Raw genomic sequence first — 27,248 nt, 5'->3', positions numbered from 1 at the left:
AGGGACTTCATGAGTGTGCAAACTGTGCGGTTGCACAGGGTGGAGCCCTCAGAAGGGCTCCATGCTTGTTTAATGTTCTGCTGTTGCTTTTTTGAAATTCTTAATAAGTTTTGAATAACGGGCCGCATATTTTCGTTTTGCACTAGGCCCTGCAAATTCTACAGCTGGTCCTGTCCTCTCCTTCTAATGGGAAAATAAGCGTCCATTAGCATTGTGGGAATTATGTCAAGTACACTCGAGGGCCTGTTTGTTACAGCCATGGGGGCTGGTGCTCACTCGCACAGGAGGCCAGAGGCTGTGGTCCAGTAAGATAGGACCCCTCACACACTGGAGGTCCTAGGTTGGTCCCTAGGTCACCCTAAGTCTGTAGAATCCTTTAAGAGTAGCTGAGTGAGACCCAAAGAAACGCCATCTGTGCCTCCCAGAACCATCTGATCAATCACACAGATAGGCAGGGCCAAAACTATTTTTCCTGGGCCTGCCCAACTTTTGAAATCATGGTCCAGTGACTAAACCATTCTCCACTCCCTCTGGTATAATCACTGATAACCAAAATGAGCAGCTTTAAGAGGCAAAGGTAAGTTTTAAAAAAAGAGAGGCTTTATTAAAGGTTTGCAAACATGGGAAGTACCCCTTAACCGGAAAGTTGATAGGTGAGCCCCACCTCGGTCTTGGGGTGGCTGGTTTTAAAGGCAAGAGGTGCAGAGTGTGCCAAGTTAAGTCTGGGTCCAATTCTGAGTGGTCGCCCTTTCCAGGGACAGTGTATCTGGTGCCCAGGGTTTTCTAAATGTCCTAACTGCAGGGAAAGCCTACTGCATTGTTCTCTGGCCATCTGGTGACAGTCAAGGTTAAAATGGAATTTTTTATTTCTGCCCATAGTTCGGCCTTGAGGTGGTCAGGATAATCCTTAATGGACTCTGGCCTCTTTCTTATCTCTTTCTTTTATCATCACCTTAAGGGAGAAGGCAGGGGGCGAGAAGACCCCAGGAGAACGAGGAAAACCCCTTTGCAGATCTAGCTAAAGGACAGCTAAAGAAAGCCAGCCCCCCTCCTTCATCTCTGGTTTAAGGTCAGCCACACCAGCACGGTGAGGGTCAGAGCTTGAAAAACCAATAAAACTTGAGTTCTCGTGCAGATTGTGTAGACAGAGAAGAGAGGGAGGAAACAGTGATGGCTCCAGGCCAAGGGAAGAAAGAAAAGATGGAAGTGGGATGGATAGGTTTCCAGCACCTTAAGCAGTTAGAAAATGTTGCCATCGCTCCCTCTCAAGTCAAGGGCACACACCCCCGCCTCCACCCTTCATCTTGTCCACAGTCACAGCTCTGGACTCAGCCCGCAGCACCGGGCAGCCGCCGGTCGTCCAGCGGCGAGCGTGCGGATCCCTCCCCCACGTAGACTGCGGGAAGGAACCACCGGCCAGGCGGGCAGCCAGCGGGAAAGCCCCGGGCCGCGCCTGCGCACTGCTCCCTCCGTCTCTGCTTTCGCTTTTCGGTTTCCTCTCAATCCTGCTCCTTCTCGCTCCCCGGCTATTTCCCCGAAAGCACGTGGGGCGGCTCTTCTGAGCTGCCGCGTCCCTCCCGCCGCGCGCGGCGGCTGTTTTGGAAAACTTCCAAACAGCCTCACCACCCGCCCCTGCTGGCGTGTCCCCATCCTCACCAGCGTGGGCTGCTCTTTTGAAAGCACTGCATTTCAAAAAGTGTTCGTGAGGGTGTTTGCACTACGAATGTAATAGTGCTCGTTGCAGACATTTTGGGGGAAAAAAAAGAAAATTATAGAGAAGTAACCCACCAACCAGAAACATTAAAATTTTCAAATATTTTCCCTCCCTCCTTCTCTCCCTCTTTCTCTTTTTCTCTGTCTGAATGTGTTTCCATTTAGTATTTACATTTCTATATATTCTTACAGGAATAGGATACACTGTGTTTTCTATCCTGCATTTTAATTTAATTTCATAAGTGGGTATTTTCGGATGTAACTAAATAGTCTTTGAAAGCATAACTCTGATATTGTATCATGTGAATATCAAAAATCCAGAGAACTGCAGGGAATTTTAGAAATCCTTTATTTCAATTCCATTATATTACAGATTAACAAATATGGCTTCCACTGATTAACTGTAATTCCTACTGTTAGATATTTAGATTACCAACATGACTACCAACATTAGAAAAATATGTCTAAAGTGCAATATGGTTGCTGGGAGGAGGGGGTAAGTCTTTAAACATATTACTATGAATTTTTTCATCAAATTTGAGCTGCTGTTTTAAAACAGACCAAGGCCGTAAAGACAGAACACACAGCTAGTAAGTTTTTCATGGGGATGCAGTAAAGACATAGAGGATAGTGCGTTACTCAGGGATGGGAGACCCCAAGGAAAATATTCATGGTGTGGGGAGGCCAACCAGCCTGTACCACTTGAGAAATTTTGTTTTAGATTCAGTAGTAGGATGCTTTGCTTCCCCCTATGAGATCTGTATCAGTGATCTATATTGCTCCATAACAAACCAAACTACCCCCAAAACTCAGTGGGGGTAAGACAACAACCATTTATCATTGCTTGTGACTCCAAGGTGGCTGCGCAGTTCTGCTCATCTGGGTCAGGCTGTCTCATCTTGCCTGGGCTCTCTCACAAGTCTGAGGCCTAAGCCCTGACAGCTCCTCGACTCAGCTATGGTTTGCGTGCTCTCTCATCCTGCAGTGGGCTAGTCTGACTCGCCACAGAAGCAGGGCAGGGCTCTGGGAGTGGAGTATGTAAGGCTCCCGGAGGCCTAGGCTCAGAATGACAGTGTCACGTCCGCTGCGTAATATTGGTCAAAGCAAGTCACAAGCCAGCCCAGATTCAAGGAGTGGGGAAATAGTCCTCATCTTTTACTGGAAGGAGCCACAGAGTCACATTGCAAAAGCGTGTGAATACAGGGAAGGGAATAATGTGGCCGTTATTGAAAACAATCTACCAGGAGATCCTTCCTAATTTCTTGTAAAGAGAATTATGTAACTGATAATATCTATCTTTTTGCTTTGACTTGTTGGCTGCATTGTATTCTTTATATTTATATTTCTAGTTATAAATATAATTAAATAAATACAACTGGGTGATTGGGAATAAAAGGATGAATGAAGAATAGGAATGATACTGTCTTTTCTCCCAGCAAAAATAAATTGCTCCAAATGGGAAGTCTGGGTTTCTAAGTCTTTCCACTGTAACATCATGTGAATTTATGAGTTACTCCAGTGCCTTCAATTACTCATAAAATGTGGTTTCTAGACGCCACGCCATCCTTGACTCTCCTTTGAATATACACCAGTTGAAGGATGGCAAATAGCAAGTTTCACCTTACCTGCCTTTCTGATTGATTGCTAGTGAGTAACTAGATGCAGTGTTGAGAAGTATTCAGAAGTTGGGCCCTGGCAACAAAGACTACCCTATCATTTGTTTTTGATTTTTTTTTAAACCCAATACAGGTATTTGCATTTGCTGTTTTAAGTTTTATCCAGTTGGTTTCAGCCCAGCAGCATTCTAGCCTAAGATAATTTAGAATTTTGATTCTGTCATCTATGAATTAGTCAGCTATTTCAGTGGCAAAAAACAAAACAAAACAAAACTCAGTGACTTATAACAATGACAACAAACAAATACGTCTCACTCATGGGTGTGTGGGTGGGGTGTGGCAGTTCTGCCCCAGGTGGCAGGTTCAAGGGTGCTCCACACATCTCTCCTTCCAGGACTCAGGCTGGAGGAGCAGTGGCTGCTTGACCGCGGCTCCTAGCACAGGGCTGGAGTGCACAAGGACAAGCCCATCACACAGAGCATATGGAGTCTTAGGTCAGCTGGAGGGTACATCACATCTCACATTCCATCAGTCAGAGCAAGTCACACGGCCAAGATCAGAGTCAGTGCACGGGGAGGGACACGCCACTCTTGGTAAGCCACGGCAAGGAGTGGGAAGGGAAAGAAAAAATGTGAAAAATAATACAATCTACCAGACGTGGTATTAGCTATTTTTTCTCGGTTTGTGTCTTTTGCAAAGTTAACACTTGTTGGTATAGAGATATAGCTGGCTGCTCTAAGGGGGCCATCATGCATTTGGCTCTGTCATTTCTGGATCTCTAGTTTTTTTGTTTGGTTTGGTTTTTGATTTGGTTGCCCTTTAAGCAGTCAGTATGTTCAACAGTCACACTTATAAAATATAGTTTGTCTTCCAGGAACTTAGAATCTTGGAGGGATAAGATTTGGACACTTCAAAAACCATAATGTAAGGGAGTGTGTGGTGATTGTCAACTTAAATAGAGGCATTTATATATCATATTATTTCAGAGACCAGATTGATCACCACAGGTTGAGGTGGTTCCAGAAGGAGACTAGAGGATTTGGGCATGGTTTTAGAAGTTGGGTAAGGATTTGATAAGTGAAGGGAGTAGAAGGCAGGACTTGCCATTTCCTATGTACAATGCTTGCCAAGAGAATGTGCAAAGGGGCAGAAACAGGAAAATTAAAAGCATGGGGGGAGAGTTTAGTTGGGTAATGGGACAATGGGAGACAAGGCTGGAAAGAAAGGTAGGGACGTTCTGTGGAGGATCCAGACTAGCAGACAAAGTTTGTGTTTATCATAAATGCAATGAGAGTTGTCAAGACTTTGGGAAGGGAATGATTGTACAAATGTGGTGTTTTAGAGAATTTATTTTGGCAAATATAGTGGAGGGGGAAGGGACGGGAAGAAGGTAGTTTACCTGGTGTCTATTGTAGCATTCCAGTTCTGAAGTGATGAAGGTATACAGTAGGGTATTGCCAATGATGGTAAAACTCACGAGGATCAAGGCATACGGAAGGGAGCATCCATTCGAACTTGATGACAATCAGAATGTGGAGAGCTCAAGAGAAACATCCTATTTGTAGTTGTTAAGATTAGTTCATTCCCCCATCAGTATTGAAGCTAGTCTCTGTGCAAGTTTTACCGTACCAGAAAACAAATTTTTTAACATATTATCTACCCTTCCTCAAGTCAGCTTTTCTCAAACATTGTCTCGGCCCTTAGTGCAGGTGAGTAAGAGGAGAAGGGCTCTTTTCTGGTGGCCTAACATCTCTTTTCACAGAAGGTTGCTACTCTGGTACCAAGGGTCATTGCTAACACCAGTTCAGTACTGGCTTTGTGAGGGTGAATATGTGACAACAAGAAGGAGTGTATTGACGTGGGAAGAGAAAAAACTATGACAGACACTCATATAAGCATATCCCTGGGAAATTATTTAGATCCTTTTCCTATGCAAAGTTGCCTTATTATTCAAGGCTTGATTCGAGTTCCATCTACTTGAAGGAACCAATTGATTTTATGGGTGTACATTCCAAGATCAGGTCTAGGCTGGCCTTGGGGATGCCTACCTGGGGAAGTGACCTTTAAGCTGAGATTTTAGCTAACACATAAAAGATGAGTTAGCCAGCAAACAAGTTGGGGGAGGTAGATTGTTGGTCAAGGGGCTTTCCAAATGGAGAACTGCTGGTGAGAAGGCCCCGAGTGTGGGGAAAGAGCTTGGCTTATTTGAAGAACAAAAATGCTGAAGTAAGGAGAGAAAAGAGTGGCACGAGATGGGGATGGAGAAAGTGATAGGGAACCAGGGCTTTGTGGGCTATCTTAAGAAATTTGGATTTTTAAGAAAAACCATCATAGGAGGTTTCAAGGCAAACACATGATTTGCTTTGCAATTAGGAAAAAAAAAAATCACTCAAACTGCTGTATGGAGAATGGACTGAAAGGGAGTTGAGAGCTGAAGTGAGGCAGCCATTGGGAATCTCCTGCAATAATCCAAATGAGAGAAAAAGGGGTGGTGGGGGGGTGGCATAAGAGATGGAGAGAAGAGATGAGACTTGTGAAATATTTAGGAGGAAGAATCAACAAGGCTTGAGGACCAGGTGTACGGGTGAGAAGGCAATTTGAAAGATGACTCTTAGTTTTCTGGTATGTGCCATTTCTAGCAAAAGGGCAGATTTGAGGAGAAAGATGATGAGTTGGTTCTGAACATAACTAGTTTGGGGAGCTTACCAGACATCCAGTGGAGAGTCAAGTGGGGGCTGTACACGTGGGTGTGGAGCTCGGAGGAGAGGTGTGGACAGGATACACATGTGGAAGCTCTCCCAATATAGAAGGAAATTGAAGCTGTGGGTAAGGTCATCACAGGTCTGCGTGAGAAGTGTAGGAAAAGCAGACCAAGATCTGGACTCGGACAACACTTAACATTGAACGGTTTGGTAGTGGAGGTGGAGCAGAGTCGGAGCAAGAACGCCGAAGAGGTAGGAAGAAGCAAAGAGGATGTGTCGTCATCATGGCCAAGGAAGAAGTGTTAAAGGATGGAGGGTCAACTGTGCCAAATGTTTCTGAGCGGTCAAGTAAAGTGAGCACAGAAAGCGTCCACTGAATTTAGCAACATGGAGATCAGCTGCCAAGCTAAGCTTCTAGAATGACAACGTGCCCACCTGTGTCCTCTGCCTCGGGTTCTCAAATATGGGGCTAATCCAGGCATCCCCAAGTATGGGCCTCTGCAAACAAAGAACTTCCTTTTAGTCGTTCTCTAAAATATGTAAACATAACCGCCAGTCCGCCAAGTTGCAACACAAAGATGAACTTCACGTCACCCACGTGGGGACTCTGCCGGAAGGCTATGGAAGGAGCTAGCGGGTTGGCTGCGTCCCGGTCCCCGGGGGGAGGCGGCGCGCCCGCGGAACAGCCGCGTCCGATTGGCCGAGCGCGGCAGCCGCCCGGTGATTGGCGGAGGCGGAAGGAGGCGGGGCGCCGGGCGCGGCCTTTTCTCCCGCTGGTACTTTCCCTTTCCTGCGCCGAGTCCGCTGCGGAGGGGCCCGGCCGCGCCCAGACGACCCCTGTCAGACCCCAGACGGAGCAGAGGCGACCCAGCGCCCCCCCGGGAGAGGCAGCACCGCCGCGCCCCTGCCCACCCTGCCCGATCGGGCGCGCAGAGTGAGTGGCCGTGGGGTTCCGGGTGCCTGGGTGGGGCGCGCCGAGGCCGGCGTCGTGGGGGCCGGGCAGCCGGACGCCGGGTGAGGACCGGCCTGCAGTGCTGACAGGTGAGTCCGTCGTCCCGGAAAGAACGCGTCCCGAATATCCCAGGTGCTGTCCGCCGTGATGGCACGGCTGCCCCTGCCTGTCGTGCTCTGGCGGTAAAAATGTCTTGCAAAACAGAATTTGTCGCCAAAAAACATTGCACCTCCCCGTTTACCCTCACTTTTCCCACCTTCCCGCCCCTTGCCACCACAGTCACGTTTTTTCTTTCCGCAGAAAGTTTTCGTTTGCGGTGTGCCACCTCCAGAGAGCTATCAAGGTTAGGCGCTGGCGCCCTGTGCATGCAAACCTAACAGTGTTGGCGTCTGACGTGCTGTGTGTAGCTCCTGCTTGGGTTGAAACCCCAGCCCTTCGCTGGGGCACAAGGTGACAGGTCAGTAAATGTTCGTGGAAATGAATGAATGAGTGCATGGCTTTGGAACTTAATTATATATCTGTGTTTAAGGATGAAGGAGCTTAGTGTGTTCCTGGAATATAGAAGTGATATTTAGTTCTTGCAAACCCCCAAATAATATAATTAGTCTTTAAAGAAAAATTCTGAGTAGTACCGAAGAGTTGGGGGTAAATATGTAGGTGGTGGTTGATTGTGCTTTGGATGTTGTTTGTATCAGTTGGAGAGGTTGCTTTTAGGAGACAGAAACAAGACTTGAGCCTCCAGCACAATCTAATATGCAACCATTGCTTCATGAGGATGCAGGACTCAAAGTTGAACCATAATGTTGTTTGCCCTTTACTTTTTAATTCAATTTGCAATATATTAGATTTCAATTCAACGAACTATTATTGAGTACATACTATGTGCAGGACACTGTCCAAGGTGCAGAGGATGTTTAAAAAAATGTATGGTCCTGGCAACTCTGGAGCTTACATCGTGCAGGGGAGATATCATAGAGCTTTCTAAGGAAGATGGGGACTGATGCTGTAATAGCAATGAGGCACAGGTCAAAGAGAGCTTAATTGTCTCTCGGTGAGCTTCTGACAGCTTTATGGAAGAAGAGGCATTTGTCCCTACCTTTGAATGCTGGTAAGATTTAGAGAGGCAGAAATTTATGGGGAGGCTGTTTTCAGGGTGAGTGACAGCTGGAGCAAAGCAGAAATGTTGGGCATAGCCGAAAAACCATAGATAGTTTGGTGACTGGGTTGCTTTGTTGATGGATGAAAATGGGATCAGGGTGGAAATCAGCCCAGGAATTGGCAAATGATTTGAGCAAGAGAGTGATGTGGTCCAACCTGTGTGCAGCAGGGGCTGGATTGGGAAATAGTGTTGGAGGCAGAGAGGTAGGAGGTCTTGGGACTGGAGAGGAAGGAGTCAACCCTAAGTTTGGGATTTGAGCCAGGTGATTAGGGGCGGTCATGCCACTCACTGGTTTTGTGAGAAGATAGGTGGATTCTGGATTTGTTAACATGAGTTTATTATCACCTGCTCTGTGCCAGGCACCGTGTCTGTGCTCATCTACTCTCAATAGGGAAGTGTGTCACCTGAGGTCACTCACCTAACAAGAGGTGTTGCAGCCCCGCTGGCTGATACTCTGGTCAGCATATTTGTTTTAGGCACATCTTTATCAGGCACCTAGCAGGGAGGGAGAGAGCCGCAGATTTGGAGTCTTCCACTCCGGTGAAATAAATTTGAAGTGAAACATCAAATTTCTACAGCAAGTGTGCCAACGGGGTGGGCTTGGGTCCATTTCTACTCGTATTTGTGATGGTCACTAGCTTTATAGTCCCACCACATCCTTACCCTCCTTTGGAAGGAAATTTGTGGAGTAGACATGACTTTATGCCTGCATATGTGTGCTCGCCGGCAAGTGTGCACACCCACTTCCATGCCATGCTTGCAAATCCAGAGCCCTTCCTCAGAGGCCTGGTAGGACAAGATTCACTTATGTCTGCAGTGAATATTGCCAGCCTTGCGTTGATGCAAATCCTGAGTTACGCTATGGTGACGGGAGGCTCTTCATTTTCCTAATGGATGTTTAGGACTTCCTTAAATCACATTTTTGTTTTTTTATCTTCGGAACTACAATGTAAAAATTGACTTATAGTTATCTAAAGAGATAGTATTACTTTATCCTTTCAAATTACGTTTAACAATGCTGTTTCAACCTTTAAAAATTATTATTGAAATTTAAGACTTTTTGTGCTGAATTTATTGTTTGCAGTAGGCAAAGAAGAAAATATATCTCTTTTAAAAGGTATATAACAAAAATCATTTCATATATGAATCATAAAATATAAAACACTTGTTTAAAATTCTTTGAGTTAGGGGGCAGCCCGGTGGCGCAGCGGTTAAGTGCATGGCGCTCTGCTGTGGCAGCCTGGGGTTCGCAGGTTCAGATCCCGGGCGTGCACCGACACACCGCCTGTCAAGCCATGCTGTGGCGGCGTCCCATATAAAGTAGAGGAAGATGGGCACGGATGTTAGCCCGGGGCCAGTCTTCCTCAGCAAACAAAGAGGAGGATTGGCATCGGATGTTAGCTCAGGGCTGATCTTCCTCACACACACAAAAAAAAATTCTTTGAGTTAAATTACAAATGCATTGTAATTTGTAAGAGAGCAATTTTTTGAGAGTTCCTATGATTTGTTCTAAAGCAAATCTGATTAAATAATGCTTTCCATTTATTTATTTGATAAAAGTGCAGATTCATTTTAAAGGCATATTTATTAAACACCTCCTGTGTGCCGGGCACTATTCTGGAGATGCAGCAGTGAGCAAACCCCCCCAAATCCTTTCCTTCATGTGGGGAAAACAGACAGTAATCAAAGTAAAAAAGAAAATATGTGGTAGGTCAGATGGTGGTAAGTGCTATGGAGAAAAATACATCAGCACAGAGGGATAGTGTTTTCCGGGGTGAGAGGTGCAGTTTAAGTAAGGCAGCTAGATAAGTCTTCATGGATATGTTGACATTTGAGCAAGGACCTGAACATGTGTTTCCTGGAGACGAAAAAAGTATTGACCCCAAAACTGAATAACAAACAGGCTTTAGAATGTAAACACCATTTAAATAATATATTTCAGAGACAAATTATGTTCTGGGTTAAGCCGGATGTTTAAAAGAAGCTCACTGCGAGCTGTGCTCTCGTTGGAGCCGTGGGCCTCCATTCATGCTCTGTGTTCTGTTCCCGATAGGATGTCCCAGTGGTATGAGCTTCAGCAGCTTGACTCCAAGTTCCTGGAGCAGGTTCACCAGCTCTATGATGACAGCTTCCCCATGGAAATCAGACAGTACCTGGCACAGTGGCTAGAAAAGCAAGACTGGTAAGGAGAACTCTCTTGACAGAGGAGGATGTTCTGCGCTTTCACAATAATTTGTTGACTAAGTGACTTGGAGCCGCATTGACTGGAAGACGCATCTCATCAGTGGCCATTGGGATTATCTGTTGCAGAAAAGCGTGTTGATTTGAAAAATGGCGTGTCTGTTTACAAAGCTAAATACATTAATTGTTAAATACTTTTATGAAGTTTTGTCGACTTAATTATAGTACGTGCTGCTAAATGCCCAAAGCAAGTTAGGTAACGCTGATACCAGTTATTTTCCAAGTTAGGATCTAGGCTATAGAAAGAAGTAAGTTAAAAGAAATAATTAAAGCCAAATTATGGCAGAACCTTGGTTAGAAATACGAAGAAGGTAATAAAATTAAGGGGATATCTCTTAAAACTGTTTTGTGTTCTCTTTTAAAATTTACTGTTTGCTGATTGCAAAAATTTTCAATGTTCTGAAAGTATTTGACGTAGAAAGTGAAGGCCTCTGTTGACTTTTCCCCTCCAGAGATAATTATCATTCACAGTTTTGTGTACAATCCCGGAGTTCTAAAATCTTTCATGCTAACTCTATGTAATAGAAATGTTACACAAACTGCTGCTAAAAGCAATGTCAGTTTCAAAATAAGGGAAAAAACTAAGAAAACACTTAAAATTATTTTTAATAATTTTAATATAGAAAGCAATGTTTGTTTTGTCTGTTTAAAGTAGTGTCTAAATGAAATGTGTAATTTAAAATCTCCTAGGGAGCATGCTGCCAATGATGTTTCATTTGCCACCATCCGTTTTCACGACCTCCTATCGCAGCTGGATGATCAATACAGTCGCTTTTCTTTGGAGAATAATTTTTTGTTGCAGCATAACATAAGGAAAAGCAAGCGTAATCTTCAGGTATGACCTGGTTTTTGCATTTTAGTTGAAATGTTCCCACGTTTACATAAGAGAGTTTTTTTCATACAGCAAATACTATTGAGCACACACTCACTGATATTTAGAAAAGTTACAGAGACTATAAATAAACTCCCTTTATGTGGCTACTATTTTATAGCATAAGTAAAATAAAATATCAATTCATTTTGTAAACACATAAGGAATTTTCAAGTTTATGTGTATCACCTGTCAGGTGGCAGTAATTCTGAGAGAAAGGTGATGCTATAACCTTGTTTTATTAAAAGTTGTTGACATTTAAACCAAAGATGAAGGGTTACATTTTTTTTTTTAATTTTATTTATTTATTTATTTTTCCCTCCAAAGCCCCAGTAGATAGTTGTATGTCATAGTTGCACATCCCTCCAGTTGCTGTATGTGGGTCGTGGCCTCAGCATGGCCGGAGAAGCGGTGCGTCGGCGCGCACCTGGGATCCAAACCCGGGCCGCCAGTAGCAGAGCGCGCGCACTTAACCGCTAAGCCACAGGGCCGGCCCTGAAGGGTTACATTTAGGAGCAGTGAGCTGTAGTAACATGGTAAAGCTCAGAGGAACTTTGGTGATGAGTCCGGTCTAAGTCGTTGGTTTACAGATGAAGAATAAGTCCAGGAAGGTTTGGCTCCCTAAGGCCCAACAGTGAGGTGGTAAACTGGACCTAGACTCCACCTTGCCTTGCTCCTGGTGGAGTTCCCTCCCGTGGAGGAGAAAGTCAAAGGCAGTTCCAGGCAGGAGAGAATGTGCTACCAAGTTTTAGGAGTTCTTGAAAAGTACTCCCAACAGCCCATAAGCCCGGCTATCATATTTATTTCTGCATTAATGAAACTTCTCTGTTTTAATAGAGGTGAGCACTATTGTTTTTTTGCTTCATACAACACAATGAAACTGTTTAACTTAAGTAATTAGAAGCTTTTTTTTTCCCCTCAGTGAATGTATCTATGATTTTATAATACTAGTGAGTGAGGAGGTCACATTAACTTTACAGAAATTTGCTCTCCTACAGACTTTGCTTGAATATATCTGTTATAAAGAGCCATGATTGCCAGTATTTTACAAACTAGATTTGACAAGGAAACAGAAAAACTGAGAGGAATATCTTTGGTCTAATTCAAAACAGAGACCAACAGAAAAATTAATTGAGAAATAACATGGATAATTTTTGTATCATTTGCATTATCTCAGGATCCTAACTGAAGATAATTGGGCTCAAGAACAATAGAAATGAAAGTAAAAATATTATAGGAACCATGTCTGAAAATACTTGGTTTTTCAGTCAAGAAATAATTTAGGTACCTGCACTTAAATAAAGCAGTTTTTGGTCATAATTTATGAAAAGAATATTCTGATTTTACCAAAAATAGCTTATGTAGAATTTAGTAAATGCAAGATGAAGTTTCTCAGTGGATATGAACAAATTCATTTCTATTTATAATACATAGTGGTTTAAACATTCTGAAATGTAATTTATTTTTATTTTAACAACCCATATCTAGGATAATTTTCAGGAAGACCCAATACAGATGTCTATGATCATCTGTAGTTGTCTGAAGGAGGAAAGGAAAATCCTGGAAAATGCTCAGAGATTCAAACAGGTAATTTTTTTCTTATTGAACACTAAAGATAATAATAAAAGTTCATTCATTCATCCAAAAGATATTATTGAGGCTCTGTTCAAGGCAGTGGTGAATAGCTGTCTGATCTTATAGCCCCAAGAAGTGGGAAAAATCAGATATAGAGATTTTATAGACCCAGGCTTTAAGAAAGGACCCTAATCTCATGGGAGTCATTCCAGTGAGGGAGAGAAACAACACAGAAGCAAAGTCCTTTCAGATAGTGGTCGTTACTGTGAAGATCATAAAGCAGGATGCTGTGTCGACAGTAGTGGAGTGTCTGGGGGATAGGGGTGTTTCTTCAGATCAGAGTCGGGAAGCTTCTCTGAGGTGCTGGGGCAGGAGAGGAGGCAGGCAGGCAGTTAGTGGGCTCTGGCAACAGTCCGAGGAAGAGGAGGTGGAGGGGCCCGTGGGGGAGGTGCGGTCAGTCAGGCTGAGAAGAAGTGGACACATTCAGGTTGTGTTTTGGGCATGGTACCAATAGGGTTTATATAGAAGGATCAAACGTGGGAGTGTGAGAAAGTGAGAAATGGAGGATGACTCTGATTTGTGACTTGAGTCACTCGGAGATATTGTTTACTGAGCTGGGGAAGACAGGGAAGGGGCAGGAGTAAGGTTTTTGCAGGGTGCAGTAGGTTTTGGAGAAGAACAGATTGGTGGGAAAATCAAGAGCTTTGGTTTGAATAGGATTGAGATACCTGTTAAATATCTCAGACATCCAAGCAGCGAACGAGTCAGTTGTACTAGTACCAAGATTTTTGATCATGATTCTACTAATCCTAATACCAGCCTTCCTGGCTATCAGTGTTCAACAGTTTTTTCAAGTTGCCATGGCATTTATTCATTTCTTTCTTGAGGGATGGGGTGGTGGGAACAACCCAGCAGGCAGACAGTTGTGAAACCACTGTGGTATGGGTTGTTCTGGCTGTGACCATTCCACTGTGCGGGGGAGAATGCCAGGGTACACAGTGGAATGTGCCCTCTGTGCATTTCACTAACAAATAACTAACAGGTGAACTGTGAGATGGTGGGAGGGAGAGTGAGAGACAGAGGGAGAATTTAAGTAGTGGTGGCAAATGCCATTCTCCGCGCGCTTTCTGAGCATTTGCCCCAGTCCTTGTGAATCTGCTGCTTCCCCAGGCATTTCGTTCCTGTCTCCCTGTTACACTGAAAGCACCTTGTTGCACTAACCATTTAAAGATACTTAGTGCATTCATTCTAAACTCAAGCTGGCTAGTTCTTCTGGTACCCAGCCTGGTGAACAAAAGTGTAGATCAACATTGGAGGAAAAGCTGGCTGTATTGTCTCCTCTGAGAGAGGTGTGCCTGTCTTCAACATGGCATGCCCCTGGGAGATTTTCGCAGGAAATTTTGATTGTGTGGGATTTTCATCTTAGCAATACGCAATGGGCCTCTCCTGTATCTCAGATAGACTTGAGAGGACAGCCAGGAGCAGAGACGGGCGGAAGAATGAACTGTCCCCCTAGGTACCCAAGCATTTCTCTCCTCACATTTGGCACTGAGGTCCAGAGTCAGCACTGGGAGGCAGAGTAGGTGATTTCTGCCCTCCCAGATCAACCCCATCTCCTGGGGATGCTTTGGGTCTTGAAGGCTTGTCAGCTTTTGACTCCCCTTTAAAAATGTAGGTAACCTGGGGAGAGGTTCATTTTAAGCCTCCCAGAGGACAGCTGAGTTATCAGTGAACACCTTTGAGGAAGTTTAGTTGACTGCCTAGCCGAGAGCAAGGGAAGCAAGGCCTTCTTGGGGTTTGAAGGAAGGCCCTGGATGTCTGGGATCTCAGGGAGAGGGAAGAGGCACAGTAGGTGTCTCCTCTCCAAAGTTATCCAGCCTATGACTGGCTGGGAAATTTAGGAACACTTCTTTGTCATTTTCCCCCTTGTTGAGGTAACTACATTTTAATAATATATCTTCTGTTCACACTGATGTATGTATATATGGAATGATGTGATGTCTGGTATTTGCTTCAAAATAACCCAGTTTGGGAGCCAGAGGACTAGGAAGAATATAGGTGAAACAAGAGTGTCCATCAACTGATAATGGTTGAAACTGTGTGAGAGGTACATGGGGATTCAAGAAATTCAGCAAGTTGAAAACATGCAAAATTCAGAGTCAGTTCAGAGCACAGTCAGCTCTGTGCTACAGAGCACAGAATTCTGTAGAAATGTTGGGATAAGAAAGTATTATTCCCATTACTTGTTTGTTTTAATAGAAGAGCTTTTAGAAAATGTGTTTAAGAGAATATTATATTATACACAGACACTTCTTAGTAGACTATAAGTGTTTTGTCGGCTGCCATTATAGCACACTAAGCTTTTTTTCTTTCTTTTTTTTGTGGTGAAAAAGCTAATTATATGTATGGACAAAATTTAGGTGCATAGGGTCCACCACAGGGGTGGTGATCATTTCTTTCAGGTTGGAGGGAAGGACGTGAAGTGGATCTAGGCGCCCTTTGCTGTCCCATCTTCATGATCTTGGGTAATAATAGTTACCGTGTGTTGAGTGCCTGTGTCTCAGGCCCTGTGCTAAACACTTGATAAACATTATTTCATTTGAATAAATACTTTCAAAACTATCATTGAAGGTAGGTGTTCTTATCCCCATTTCACAGATGAGAAAGCCAAGGTTTAGAGGTCAAGTACCTTGCTCAAGGCCACAGAGCTAATGACGTTTGGAATTTAAATCTAGAATTGTCTGACTCTAAAACCCATTCATTAGAGACGTCACCTAACCTCTCTTCAGTGTTTGTATCTGTGAGGTGGAATGGGAAGGCATTCTGACTGGGACTATGACCCCCATTGAGTGGCTCTCACACATCCTCATACTTGGACAGCTGCTCATTCACTTGAAGAGCTGTGCAGAAGACTTTTCTTTGGTCTGGGGATGTGAGTAACCGAGCTCTAGTTCAAACCCTCCAGACAAGGTCTCTGGAGGTGCAGATGTGAAATGAGGAAATGGGAGTTGATGATGGCTAAGCTTCCTTCCAACTTTAACGTTTGATGTTCTTGTGGTTTCAGTGTTCCTAGTTTGTCAAAAAGTTAAAAAGTTAAAGCCTCAGGCTGGGAATAGTATCAGAATCAAAAGTGTGGGGTGGTCGTAGTGATATTGTTGTTATTTTTGAAGTACCTAACGGTAGGGTACCAGCTAAGCAGCCACTTAGCAGATGGGAGTAGAGTAGAGGGATGGAGTGGGGAGCGAGAGGAAGGAGTAAGAGGATACCGAGGGTTGTAGTGACTTGCATGGACTGCTGCTTAAGTTTGGAGCAGGAGCTTTCTTAGGCTTCTGGCACAGTCACCAGGTTTTTCCACCAAGTGTCTCCCAGTGTGGTGGCCGGAAGGGAATGTCGTAGCTGGGAGTGCAGCTGCATGCCTGCAACCGTTATTGTTTATCCGTTGTTCGATAAACTAACCCTCCACAATGTAGAGAGGAGGACCAGGAAGTCAGGGTCCTTCAGTGGCCTGGTCCCTCTGTCTGGGTGAAGTGTCCTAGCTGTTACCAGATCCCACAGGATATGGCATCCACATCCAGCTGGCTTAGAAGCAGACAATAGCAAGGATTTCCCTGCAGAAGCAAGAAGGCTTATGGAGCTGCTCAAGGTGACAGCTCCTTCTGAATGGCCAGAGCAGCCCCGTTTATCGCTTAGTGACATGCGGCACCTGGGGATACCAGTCATTTTAATGTACCTGTAATATACACTTTACACAAATATGATTCAGAGGCTTTGAACTTCTGCTATTCCAGAGTGTATAAAATGAAGGAAAACTTCCAGAGTTTTCTGAGAACAAAGAATAACTCTGATTACCTAAACCTAATAGAGATAAAACAAAAAAGAAAATTAGAGATCAATTTCACTTATGAGTAGCAATGTAAAAGTTCTGAATAAAATATTGGGGATCAGAATTAAATCTTAAACTAAGAAAATAATACATTGTGACCAAGTAGGATTTATTCCGGATTACAAGGATAGATCATGACTATAATTCATTATATAAATAGATGTAAGGAGTAAAAGTATATGGTTATATCCATAGATGCTGAAAAGGTCTGACAAAATCCAGCACCCACCCCTGATTAAAAAATGTTCAATAAAATAGGTATTGATGGATACCTCCGTAGCATATTAAAATATACATCTCGCAATTCTAGAGACAGTGTCTTACTTACTTGGGAAAACACCAGTATGTCAGAACCGTGGCAAGGATGTCCACTATTTCCACTGCTGTTTAGCATTGTATTGGTGGTAATGGCCAATGCAGTTAGACAGGAGAAAATCATTAGAAGCATAAGAATTAAAAACAACGTTGTAAAGATATCAGCTCTCCCTGAGTTAATTCATAATTTTTTTTCTTTCTTTCTTTTTTTTTCTTTTTTGTGAGGAAGATCAGCCCTGAGCTAGCATCCATGCCAATCCTTTTTTTGCTGAGGAAGACCGGCCCTGAGCTAACATCTATTGCCAATCCTCCTCTTTTTTTTTCCCTTTTTCTCCCCAAAGCCCCAGTAGATAGTTGTATGTCATAGTTGCACATTCTTCTAGTTGCTGTATGTGGGACGCTGCCACAGCATGGCCCAACAAGCAGTTCGTCGGTGCACGCCCAGGGTCCAAACCCAGGCCGCCAGTAGCGGTGCGCGCGCACTTAACCACTAAGCCATGGGGCCAGCCCCTAATTCATAATTTTTATGTGATCCCAATAAAAATAGCAAGTTGTTTTCTGGAGCTATGAAATTCATATGAAAAATAAACACGCAAGAATAGCAAGGAAACTCGTGACAAAGTAGAGCAATGAGATACTGTATATCTCATCATATCTCATATATATCTCATCAGTAGGTATACTATAAACCCTCTATAATTAAACATCGTTCAGGGGTTCTGGCTTATGAAGAGAAAGACCAGTGGGAAAGAGGAGAAAATCCAGACGTAAACCCAGATGCACATGGAAATTTATATGGTAAAGGTGACAACCCAAAGCACTGGGGAAAATATGAACATTTGTTAAGACAAATGGATAGCCAATTGGAAAAAAGTTACAGTTGGACCCATATTTCACAATAAACACAAGATTAAACCTCAAATGTATCAGAGAAATAAAAGTAAAAAAAAAATGAAATCATGAAGTGCTAGAGTGCTAGGGACAAAAATGTCTGAACTCCTCTGTAATCTGTCAATAGGGAAAGACTTTCTAATATGAGGGGAAATCCAGGTATAAAAGAAGAGAAGACTGATAAATCTTAGTATATAAAAATGCCCATATGGAATTTTTGCTGTGGAGGGCACCATGTAAGAAAGGTCATTGGGCACAGTTTTTGCCATGTAGGGGCTTTACCTCTAAACAAAAATAGCATCTTTCTGGAGTGTTTCTGACAACATGGTCCATCTTGTTTTCTACTCTACTGCCTGGGCCTCGGACATTGCCTGACCTTGGCTTAGTCCCTAGGAAGTCATGCTACGTGAGTAAATCATGGAACACTTAGTGTAATGAACAGATAGGCGCTGCCACGTCTGGCTCTTCTTTTTTTTTTTTTTTTTTTTTAAAGATTTTATTTATTCAGTTTTTTCCCCCCAAAGCCCCAGTAGATAGTTGTATGTCATAGGTTCACATCCTTCTAGTTGCTGTACGTGGGACTCGGCCTCGCGTTGGACGGAGAAGTGGTGCCTCGGGGCGCTCCCGGGATCCGAACCCCGGCCGCCAGCATCAGAGCGCGCGCACTTAACCGCTAAGCCACGGAGCCGGCCCTGGCTCTTCTGATTATCAGGGATGAGGAGTAACCACTTTCAGTGTGTCTAGGTTAATATTCATTTTTACTTTAGAGCAGCGGATACTCATTGAAGTGCTTAATGGCAGTGCTGTTCAATTTTGATATGCCTCTGAATCACCTGGGATCTTGTCAAAATGGAGTTTCTGATTCAGTTATCAGTTTGGACATGAGATTGTGCATTTCCAGTGAGCTCCCAGGTGGTAAGATGCTGCTGGTCTGGGGACCACACTGGGAGCCGCAAGGCTTTAAGTCACTTAAGTACAGGGTTAATAAGAATAATCTTGTCTACAGAATTTGAGAAACCTTGAAATAAATTTCTTATGTGGTGCCATGCAACTGTATGAATTAATGGAAAATTCCAGAAATACTGTTTGTTTATTTTAGGCATGAACTGAGCCTAGTCTCTCTGTAGCCTTGTTAACAGTTTGCCAGCATTTTCCAGGGCCTTGGGAACTGAGCTATTTCTTGTTGACACTCATGTGGGACGCCTGTAGGAAGTTTTGCAAGGTCTGGGAGGTAGGTGGGGCTCAGGGTATGGACTTGACTTTGGAGCGTAAGCGGCAGGTGAATACGCCAGAGGAAGTGATGGCTGTTAACCACGCACCTCCCATTACAGGCTCAGTCGGGGAATATTCAGAGCACTGTGATGTTAGACAAACAGAAGGAACTTGACAGCAAAGTCAGAAATGTGAAGGACAAGGTTATGGTGAGTATTGAGTAAATATATACATTTATTCTGTAACTTTTTATAGAGGAAGAAGCGTTTCAATTGCTCTAGTTTAACTGTAGTAACTGGTTTCAGTCCTTTAAGTAGTTGAGAAGGAAAGTTTTTTGGAAGTTGCAAACCTTAAGTAAACAAACTGGCAAAAGCAATGAGCAGATAGACTTTTATGGCCCTTGTTATAACTTCTGAACATTGAGCTTATCTTTTTCTTTCTTGCAAGATCGTGCTGTAACTGTTGGCTTTGCCCCATCAGCTGATAAACTAGATGCTGCTGCTCTGAGTAGCCCTTTATGTCTCCACCTCTCAAATTGGGGTGTTCCTAGGGTTACACAGAGCCCCAGGAGAACGTGGCCCATCTTCCTCAAACACTTGCTTTGTTCTAAGACTTGGAAGGGCAACAAAAACACTTCATTGAAAGACCTTCTGACACATTTGTGATTAGAGTAAAACATCCACAATAATTTTAAGAGAAAACTTCCAAGACAATTTCTGGAAGCAGAGGGCTGCCTCGGCGCCCTTGGTGCATGTGTCCACTCCCCGCTGCTGTGAGGGCTCTTTGTGGGGAAGGATGAGGAATCCTGCTTTCCACCAGGCCCATATCTGTGAAAAAGGACTTCCGGCGGATGGTGCGATCTCCTGTGGGTCTGTGGGTCACACCAGCACGGCCTTGACTTTGCACTTCAGACAGCATCTTTCCAAGCTCTGGATTCTTCGGAGCCACTTTATTCTGTAGCCTCCTAGGGAAACACTTCATTAAAGCAGAAATCAAGTGGCTCTGTCCAGAAATAGCCATATATTTCCTTTTCTAAAAAAAGTTATATACTTATTAATGAAATAGAAAGTATTTCATGTATGTGATTAGAATTTTGCAAGACTGATCCATCTCTGAGGGAGCAAGATTGTTTCCTGGTTTTCTGGGTTCTATAGAAGCAGTAGTCTGTTTCCTAAAGTCTTTGGAAGCTGAGCAGTGGAAAACCTTTGTATGTCTTTATTTGTAGTGTATAGAGCATGAAATCAAGACCCTTGAAGATTTACAAGATGAATATGACTTTAAATGCAAAACCTTGCAGAATAGAGGTAAGAGTTTGCATTGAAAGCAGTGTCCAATGGCTGTAATTTTTTCTTTCTACACTAGGTAATGAAGGTGGCTACTCCTTCATATTTGCCTAATATTTTATGACTCTGAATTGCTAGTCTCAGCTTCTTGATAACCCAGGCCAGGTTTCCTAACTTCAGTACTGTTGACATTTTGGACCAGATAATTGTTGTGGGGCTGCCCTGTGCCCTGTAGGATGTTTAGAAGCGTCCCTGACTTCTACCCACCAGGTGGCAGTAGACTATCCCCTAATCCCCAGTGGTGAAAACCAAAACTGTCTCCAGACGTTGCCACATGTTCTCTGGCGGGCAAAATCCCCCCCAGTTGCTAACCACTGGTTGTATGTTATTCACTTTCGTTCTTGGGCCTAGCGCACTGATGATGTGGACTGACGGCTGTTTGGAGCTCCCCTGCCCTAGTACATTACTAAAGCTCCCTCAATCATTCAAGCTCTGTGTATACTCTACAGAGAAGTTCAGCAGTTTCCTCATGTCTTAAAGCAGTGTCAGTCTTTTGTTGTTGTTGCTCGTGTTTAATGATGACAGGACGTCAGCTGGAAATAACCCCAAAGTGTGCATTGTGTAGGACATGTAGGGTACAGCTGTAACCCTAGCAATCAGCTGGAGGATGCCGTGGTTAGTGTGGAGACATTATTAGTATAATTTGAGTAAAAGTGTGAGAGGAAGGAACCTGAACTACTGATATTTCCTAATCGTCTACTTCCCTCTCAAAGCTGCAGAAATGCTTTGTATAAACTTTTTATCTGAGATTTTGAATTTTGTCTCTTACATTCATTACCACTGTCAGGTAATATTCTGACAGTGCCTTAAGAGCCAGATAGTAGTGTTTCCAATTTACATGAGTCATTGAAAACAAGTCTTCTTTCTCAGTGTGTCTAGTTTTTATACTTAGGACAGTTTTTCTTGTTTTGTTGAATAAAGATTGAAGAACACCATCTTTGACCTATCACCAAATAGCATTTGGATCATATTTCTCCTCCATGTATGTGAATCTTGGTTTTAGTGGGTTGTGTCTTCTTTTACATTTATATTTATCTGCTGTCTCTCCTAATTCACAGAGCATGACACCAATGGTGTGGCGAAGAATGATCAGAAACAAGAACAGATGTTACTCCAGAAGATGTATTTAATGCTTGACAATAAGAGAAAGGTAGTGATTCACTTTCCAGAATAACATGTTTCTTTTGTCACAGACTGTGAATAATGGACTTGAAGTTTAGAATAGAGGAAAAATTATTTTTATAACCACTTGGCTTAGAGCCGCAGTGAAGATGGAAGGATATTTGCTTGCTTGGTCTTTGAAGTGACGTCTTTTAAAATTCAGTGATTAAAGATGAATTTATTTCACTTTGTTTCTTCCTCTCCCTTTAGGAGGTAGTTCACAAAATAATAGAGTTGTTGAATGTCACTGAACTCACCCAGAAAGCCCTGATTAACGATGAGCTGGTGGAGTGGAAGCGGAGACAGCAGAGTGCCTGTATTGGGGGACCCCCCAACGCGTGCCTCGATCAGCTGCAGAACTGGTGAGATTCTCTAGAGTGGAAAATTGGCCACTGACTGGCTAACTGTATAAACTCGTAAAGTGCACACTCGAGCTGCGTTCATTGAATGGACCCTGTCAAAACTTTGTTCAGAGTTTGATGTGGTTCAACTTCTTCTTGCCCTGGAAACACTTGCCTACAAAGTGCAGCATTATTCATGCCTGTGGCCACGTTGAGCCACGCACATTCTGCTTGGTTCAGAACACTCCTCTCCCTCCTATGCATGTACCCGGGGGTACGTCATTTGGCTGTGCTAAAACACCAGTGACATGGGCGTCACATAACACATTTAACAACTTGAGTCCTAATGTTTTATTAAAAACAAAATAGCTTAAGGCATTTTCCAGGCTTCCATGAGGTAATAGTTTGTCGTGGGCCATTCATTCAGTCATCCATCCAGTAAATACTTATTAAATGCTGTATCCCAGGCACTGGGCTAGGACCTGGGGACACAAGGATGAATGATTCTTGGTCCTTGCCAGTAAGGAGTTCTCGGTGTGGAGGCAGGAGATAGACGGGGTAATAATTCTGTGCAGTAACATGTTGCCAGTGCTCTAATAAAGGTCCGTCCGGAGTTCCATGATGGATAAAGGAAGGAGTCACCAGGAAAGGTTTCTGAGAGGAAGTGGTTCACTCTTGAGAGTGAACGGGAGTACTTCGTGTAGACTGGGGAGGAGAACAGCATGACAGAGGCAGAGGGGAGGAGAGGCCGGGCACGAGTGAGGCCTGTAATACTGCTGTGTGGGATGGCTGGAGAGAGGGGTGCCCGGGAGGGCAGGGAGAAAGCAGAGCTGGCGAGAGGCTGGAGCCTGGTCGTGGAGGTTCTCACACCGTGCTGGGAATGGGACTGTATCCACTGGGCACTGGTGAGCCAGGCAGGCTTTTTATTTAAGTGGAGGTTCATTTCTCTGAGTTTTAATTTAGGAAGGTCACTCTGGCAGCAGTCTGGAGGAGAGAATAGAGACGGAAAGGCCAGTTGGGCTACTATGAGCATGTTAGTGTAGTCCAGGGGAGGGCCGACAGAGCAGAGGGGATGGAAGAGGTGGGATCAGAGTGGATATGAGGGGGTGGTGACCTGGAACAGTTCCTGAGGGCCCAAGGACCAGAGATCTCATGAGATTATTTTCTGAGTTGCTATTTTTTTAAAAAAAATTCACAATTAATATTCAGCCATTGATTTTTATTCTGTGAATTGCCTGCCCATAGCCCAAATTTCTTATGGGTTAGCACAGAGCTTCCCAGCCCAGTGTGCCCCCATATGCCTTGAGAGACACTGACCCCTGAACCTTCCAGGTGCCCAGGGAGTCCTCGGCTTGTCTGGGACCCCCTGGTGGTCGCTTTAGGCCACAGCAAATGCCCTCCCACATCCCCCACTGTGCTGTACAAGGATTGGCATTTTCTCTTGTGCCGTGGCTGGAACAAAGTTGGGAAGCACTGAGTTCAAATCCTCTCTGGAACTGCCTGTGCACCATTCTCCTGCCTTTTCATTTCATGCCAAGGGCTGCTCTTTCACTGCTTTGAACTGGATTCGAGGAAGGAAACCAGGAATTGAAGATGGTGTTTTTCCCTGGGGATAAGATTTTCTTCTGTCATTACTCCAGGCGAATAAAACAACACATCCACAGCCTGGCTCGGCTCAGAGGCTGCGTCACCACTGGCAGTTGACTGTCAGGAAGGAGGAACCTTGAAAGCAAGCACCAGGTCTCCTCCTTGGTTTATATTTTGAGGGCCCAGGTGGAGCATATTGCCTCCTGCTTTCAGTTCAAACAGTGACCTTTGTTCCCTCCTCTCCCTCTAACCTGGGTCTAGCATCCCCTCTCTGTGTTGATTCTATAGCTTCCAGGCTGCGCTCTCCCCTCTGCGTAACATCACTGTCCTGATATAAAACCTGCAGGGGCTCCCCGCTGCCTCCCGCGTTGCCTCTGATGGCGTCTGCCTTGCCCTGTCCCTTTTAATCCCAGTTATCTTAAAGATCAGATCCCCTAGAAGTCCCGCCCCGCCCCATCTCCCCTTAGGTCCCCCTCAGCAGTAAGCAGAGGTTTTTGACGGAGGCTGTAATCCTTCAGTGCGTGTTAGTTTTTTCTCCCCAAATAACAACTGCTTAATGCCGAAACAGCCTTGTTCTCCGTTTCTCCCAGCGGTGCGGAGTGCAGTGCGCAGATATGGCGTGTGTTGCCTGTAGAAACCACGTGTTGCTCTCCGTGATGGCCTTTCATCCAGGCTGCTTTGGGACTGTTTCTGACTGAGCCCCCTGTGTCTTGTGTCTTCCAGGTTCACCATAGTGGCGGAGAGTCTGCAGCAGGTTCGTCAGCAGCTTAAGAAGCTTGAGGAACTGGAGCAGAAATACACCTACGAGCACGACCCGATCACGAAAAACAAGCAAGGGCTGTGGGACCGCACCTTCAGCCTCTTCCAGCAGCTCATTCAGAAGTAACTGGAGAGAGATTTATTTGCACTTTCTATAGTTATTTTACCCACAGGAAAATTTTACAGTAACTCAGATAATAAATTTTACAGTAATTCAGATTTTAGAAGGGTTTAATAGGTTATAGACTTTTTTTAGTGGCATTTGGCGTTTCCTGAATTCCTTGTGTATGCCAATGGCCCTTCATTCTTGTGGCCACCTGGGCTGGTAACTAGTAACTCTTTACTCCTCCTTCTTGCCCTGTGGCCAGTCTGTGCCGAGACCTGTCGCGTCTAACTTCATGATATTTGTCCTCTCCTTCCCTCCTCTTCCGTGGCCTCATCTCATTTCAGGCTCTCAAATCCTCTGCTGAATTCCTACGTAGTAGCCTCCCAGGTGGCCCTCTGCTCCGCCTCTTCTTCCCTGGTGCCTGTGACCCCGGGCTGTCCTAGAGCCGAGTTCCAATCTGGTTCTCTGTCACCTGCTAATCCAGGTGGAGCCCCTCGGCTGGACACTTGTGCCCCACCTCCACTGCCTGGCCCTAGCTGGCCGCTCCATTTCCAGTGTACACCTGCCCCGTTTCCAGGCAGACCTGACTTTGGGCTGTTTCCCAGGCCCACCCCATGTGCTTCTTCATGCCTCTCTTAACAGGATGTCCTCTGCCTCCGGGCCTTCTTTTTTGACCTGTTTGTACCTATTTTCAAAATTGTATTATCCTGAAAGTTTCAGCCTATATCTCATCGGGAAATCTTCCCCAAGTTCCCAAACAGATGTTATCTCCCTTCCAGATCTGCATTCTTTATTCCAGTTCATTCTTGATTCCTCTCCCATTCTGGATTTTATCCTTTGGTTGTCTGTGTATTTCCGTGATCTTTATTGTAAATGAGAAGGTCTCGGAAGACACAGACAGGCGTTTGTCATCCTCTTCCCCACCAGGGCCTTGCTCAGTGCCTTGCCCTTGGTAGGTGTTCCAGATATGCTTAGTAGGTGAATAAATGGCACGGAGTAGAAGAGTAGAGTTCATGTTGGAAGTTTTTTTTTTTTATGCTAACTTGACATAATAAGAATGCTTCTGGTTCCCTGTGGCTCATGTCCAAACAGGAATGTCTCCATGTTGCATTTTGAAACAATCAAGGACATTTACTTGGGTTTTGGAATGCAACTTTGATTCTTACTGCAGGTTTGTAAGTGAATATAATCCAATTCAGGGTTTTCTTTGTTGAAGAGTGTGACAGGTCCTTATAATTACTCTGATTTTGTTCAGTGCAAATTAGATTTGGGGATTTCTTTACTGACTAACTAAGAAACCTCACTTTATTCATCCAACTTGTTAGAATCTTTCAGACTGTTTTTAGCTTGTGCTCTCTAAGCGCCTTTCCTCTTTAGGGAAAATAGTTTTTTACTGCCTCAACCTTAATGGAAATGCTAATTTGCACTTTGTTGGGAATTTACAGCTCGTTTGTGGTGGAAAGGCAGCCTTGCATGCCAACGCATCCTCAGAGGCCATTGGTCTTGAAGACTGGGGTCCAGTTCACCGTGAAGTTGAGGTAATAAAGGAAAGGTGTAACCCCTTGCGCTGCCTGTCACCTAGTTTGCACCCCTTGTTTTCTTCACGGCATTGTTATATAGGGTGCTTTAGAGGAAGTAATTTTGCAGTAGACATCTTAGTATGAATTTTTACTTAGAATATTTGAGTCTGTCTTTTCTAATCAAACTAGAAATATAATAGATAATTATGGATATACACACACACTTCATTTTTTTTCCAGTTGTAAATGTAATGCCTGTTCACTGTAGAAAGGCATTCAGAATTGCAGAATGCATGTAGTCGAGAGTAGACTTTCCCAGCAGCCTCATCCCCTCCTGAGGGTAAGCTTGTAACCTGAGCTCTCTATGCCCCCAAAACTGTGGGTCATGTGGGTGAATGTGGACTTATGACGCGGACATTTTTCTGGTGAGTGAGTTCATAGCTTTCATCAAATTTCAAAGTTGTCTGTGATCTAAATGTCTGTAGACCACCATGGTTAACAGCCTAATGTCCTCCCAGAATTTTGTCCGTGTCTGCACAAATATATAAATAAATACATTTGTGTGTGTGTATATGTTTTTTCATACACAGATACTCACATGGACAAATATATTTGACATATAATATTTCATTTTTAAAAACTAGAGTTCTGCTATATATGTTGTTTTGCAGCCTATTTTTCTCCTTGATAGTAAATTGAAGAAATGTTTCCATAAGAGAACATATGGCTTTACTATCTTCTGTTGACTGGCTACATTCATTAGGCTGTTCCTCTCCTGATGAGCAGCTCACTTGCCTTCAGAGTTGATCCTAGTCCTTTTCTTGGGCTGCCACTGAGTGAGGTCCCTGGGTGCTGCTTCCTGGGTGCCAGGGTTACACTAAGGCACCCACGGGGTCCTGGAACTCACCAGTGGAAGGGGCGCTAGAAATCTAATCCCATCCACCTGCTCCACTACACGGAACAGACTGTTAGGGGCCCCTTCCCAGGGTCTCGAGCTCATCAGAGCAGAGGCCCGCCTGAGCTTCAGCCCAGCACTCCTTCCTGCCGTCTCTCCACACCACCCTGGAATGATTATAGAAGGGATTCTCATTTTCCTGATTATGGGTGATAGTTTTTATTTTCTCCTAACAGGACAAACATTAGGTGTAAGTTCTAGTAAAAAGTAATGTTCGCTATTTTTCACCCACATAATTGGCCAAAATAGAAATTTTGATAAAGCCCAGTGTTGGTGAGACTGTCTAGGGAAGCAGGTACCCTCACTAACGTTTGGTGGGAATGTGAAATCAGTGCTGCTCTCTGTC

At 44.1% G+C, this 27,248-nt stretch overlaps 1 protein-coding gene across 3 annotated transcripts in view; it reads left to right on the top strand.

The window, feature by feature from the left end:
* The first annotated feature begins 6,808 nt into the window (after positions 1-6,808).
* STAT1 (signal transducer and activator of transcription 1) overlaps positions 6,809-27,248 on the top strand; it is a 39,309-nt gene continuing 18,869 nt past the window's right edge. For 2 of the 3 annotated variants that reach the window (XM_004426741.3, XM_087435502.1), the window contains exons 1-11: positions 6,809-6,965; positions 7,284-7,440; positions 10,196-10,324; positions 11,074-11,218; positions 12,743-12,841; positions 19,250-19,339; positions 20,356-20,434; positions 21,532-21,623; positions 21,845-21,996; positions 24,286-24,444; positions 25,873-25,965. In XM_004426741.3, the coding sequence (XP_004426798.1) occupies positions 10,197-10,324; positions 11,074-11,218; positions 12,743-12,841; positions 19,250-19,339; positions 20,356-20,434; positions 21,532-21,623; positions 21,845-21,996; positions 24,286-24,444; positions 25,873-25,965 (1,037 nt within the window). In that variant the 5' untranslated portion in view covers positions 6,809-6,965; positions 7,284-7,440; position 10,196. Of the gene's footprint in view, positions 7,073-7,283; positions 7,441-10,195; positions 10,325-11,073; positions 11,219-12,742; positions 12,842-19,249; positions 19,340-20,355; positions 20,435-21,531; positions 21,624-21,844; positions 21,997-24,285; positions 24,445-25,872; positions 25,966-27,248 lie in introns of all 3 variants that reach the window. The other variant, XM_087435501.1, reaches the window with a different exon arrangement.

This window comes from Ceratotherium simum, chromosome 9 (genome assembly GCF_057802395.1).
Source record: "Ceratotherium simum simum isolate JZ-2026a chromosome 9, ASM5780239v1, whole genome shotgun sequence".
NCBI classification, from domain to species: Eukaryota; Metazoa; Chordata; class Mammalia; order Perissodactyla; family Rhinocerotidae; genus Ceratotherium; species Ceratotherium simum.
Note: the sequence above shows the minus strand (reverse complement) of the source record. Positions and strands in the feature narration are given on the sequence as shown.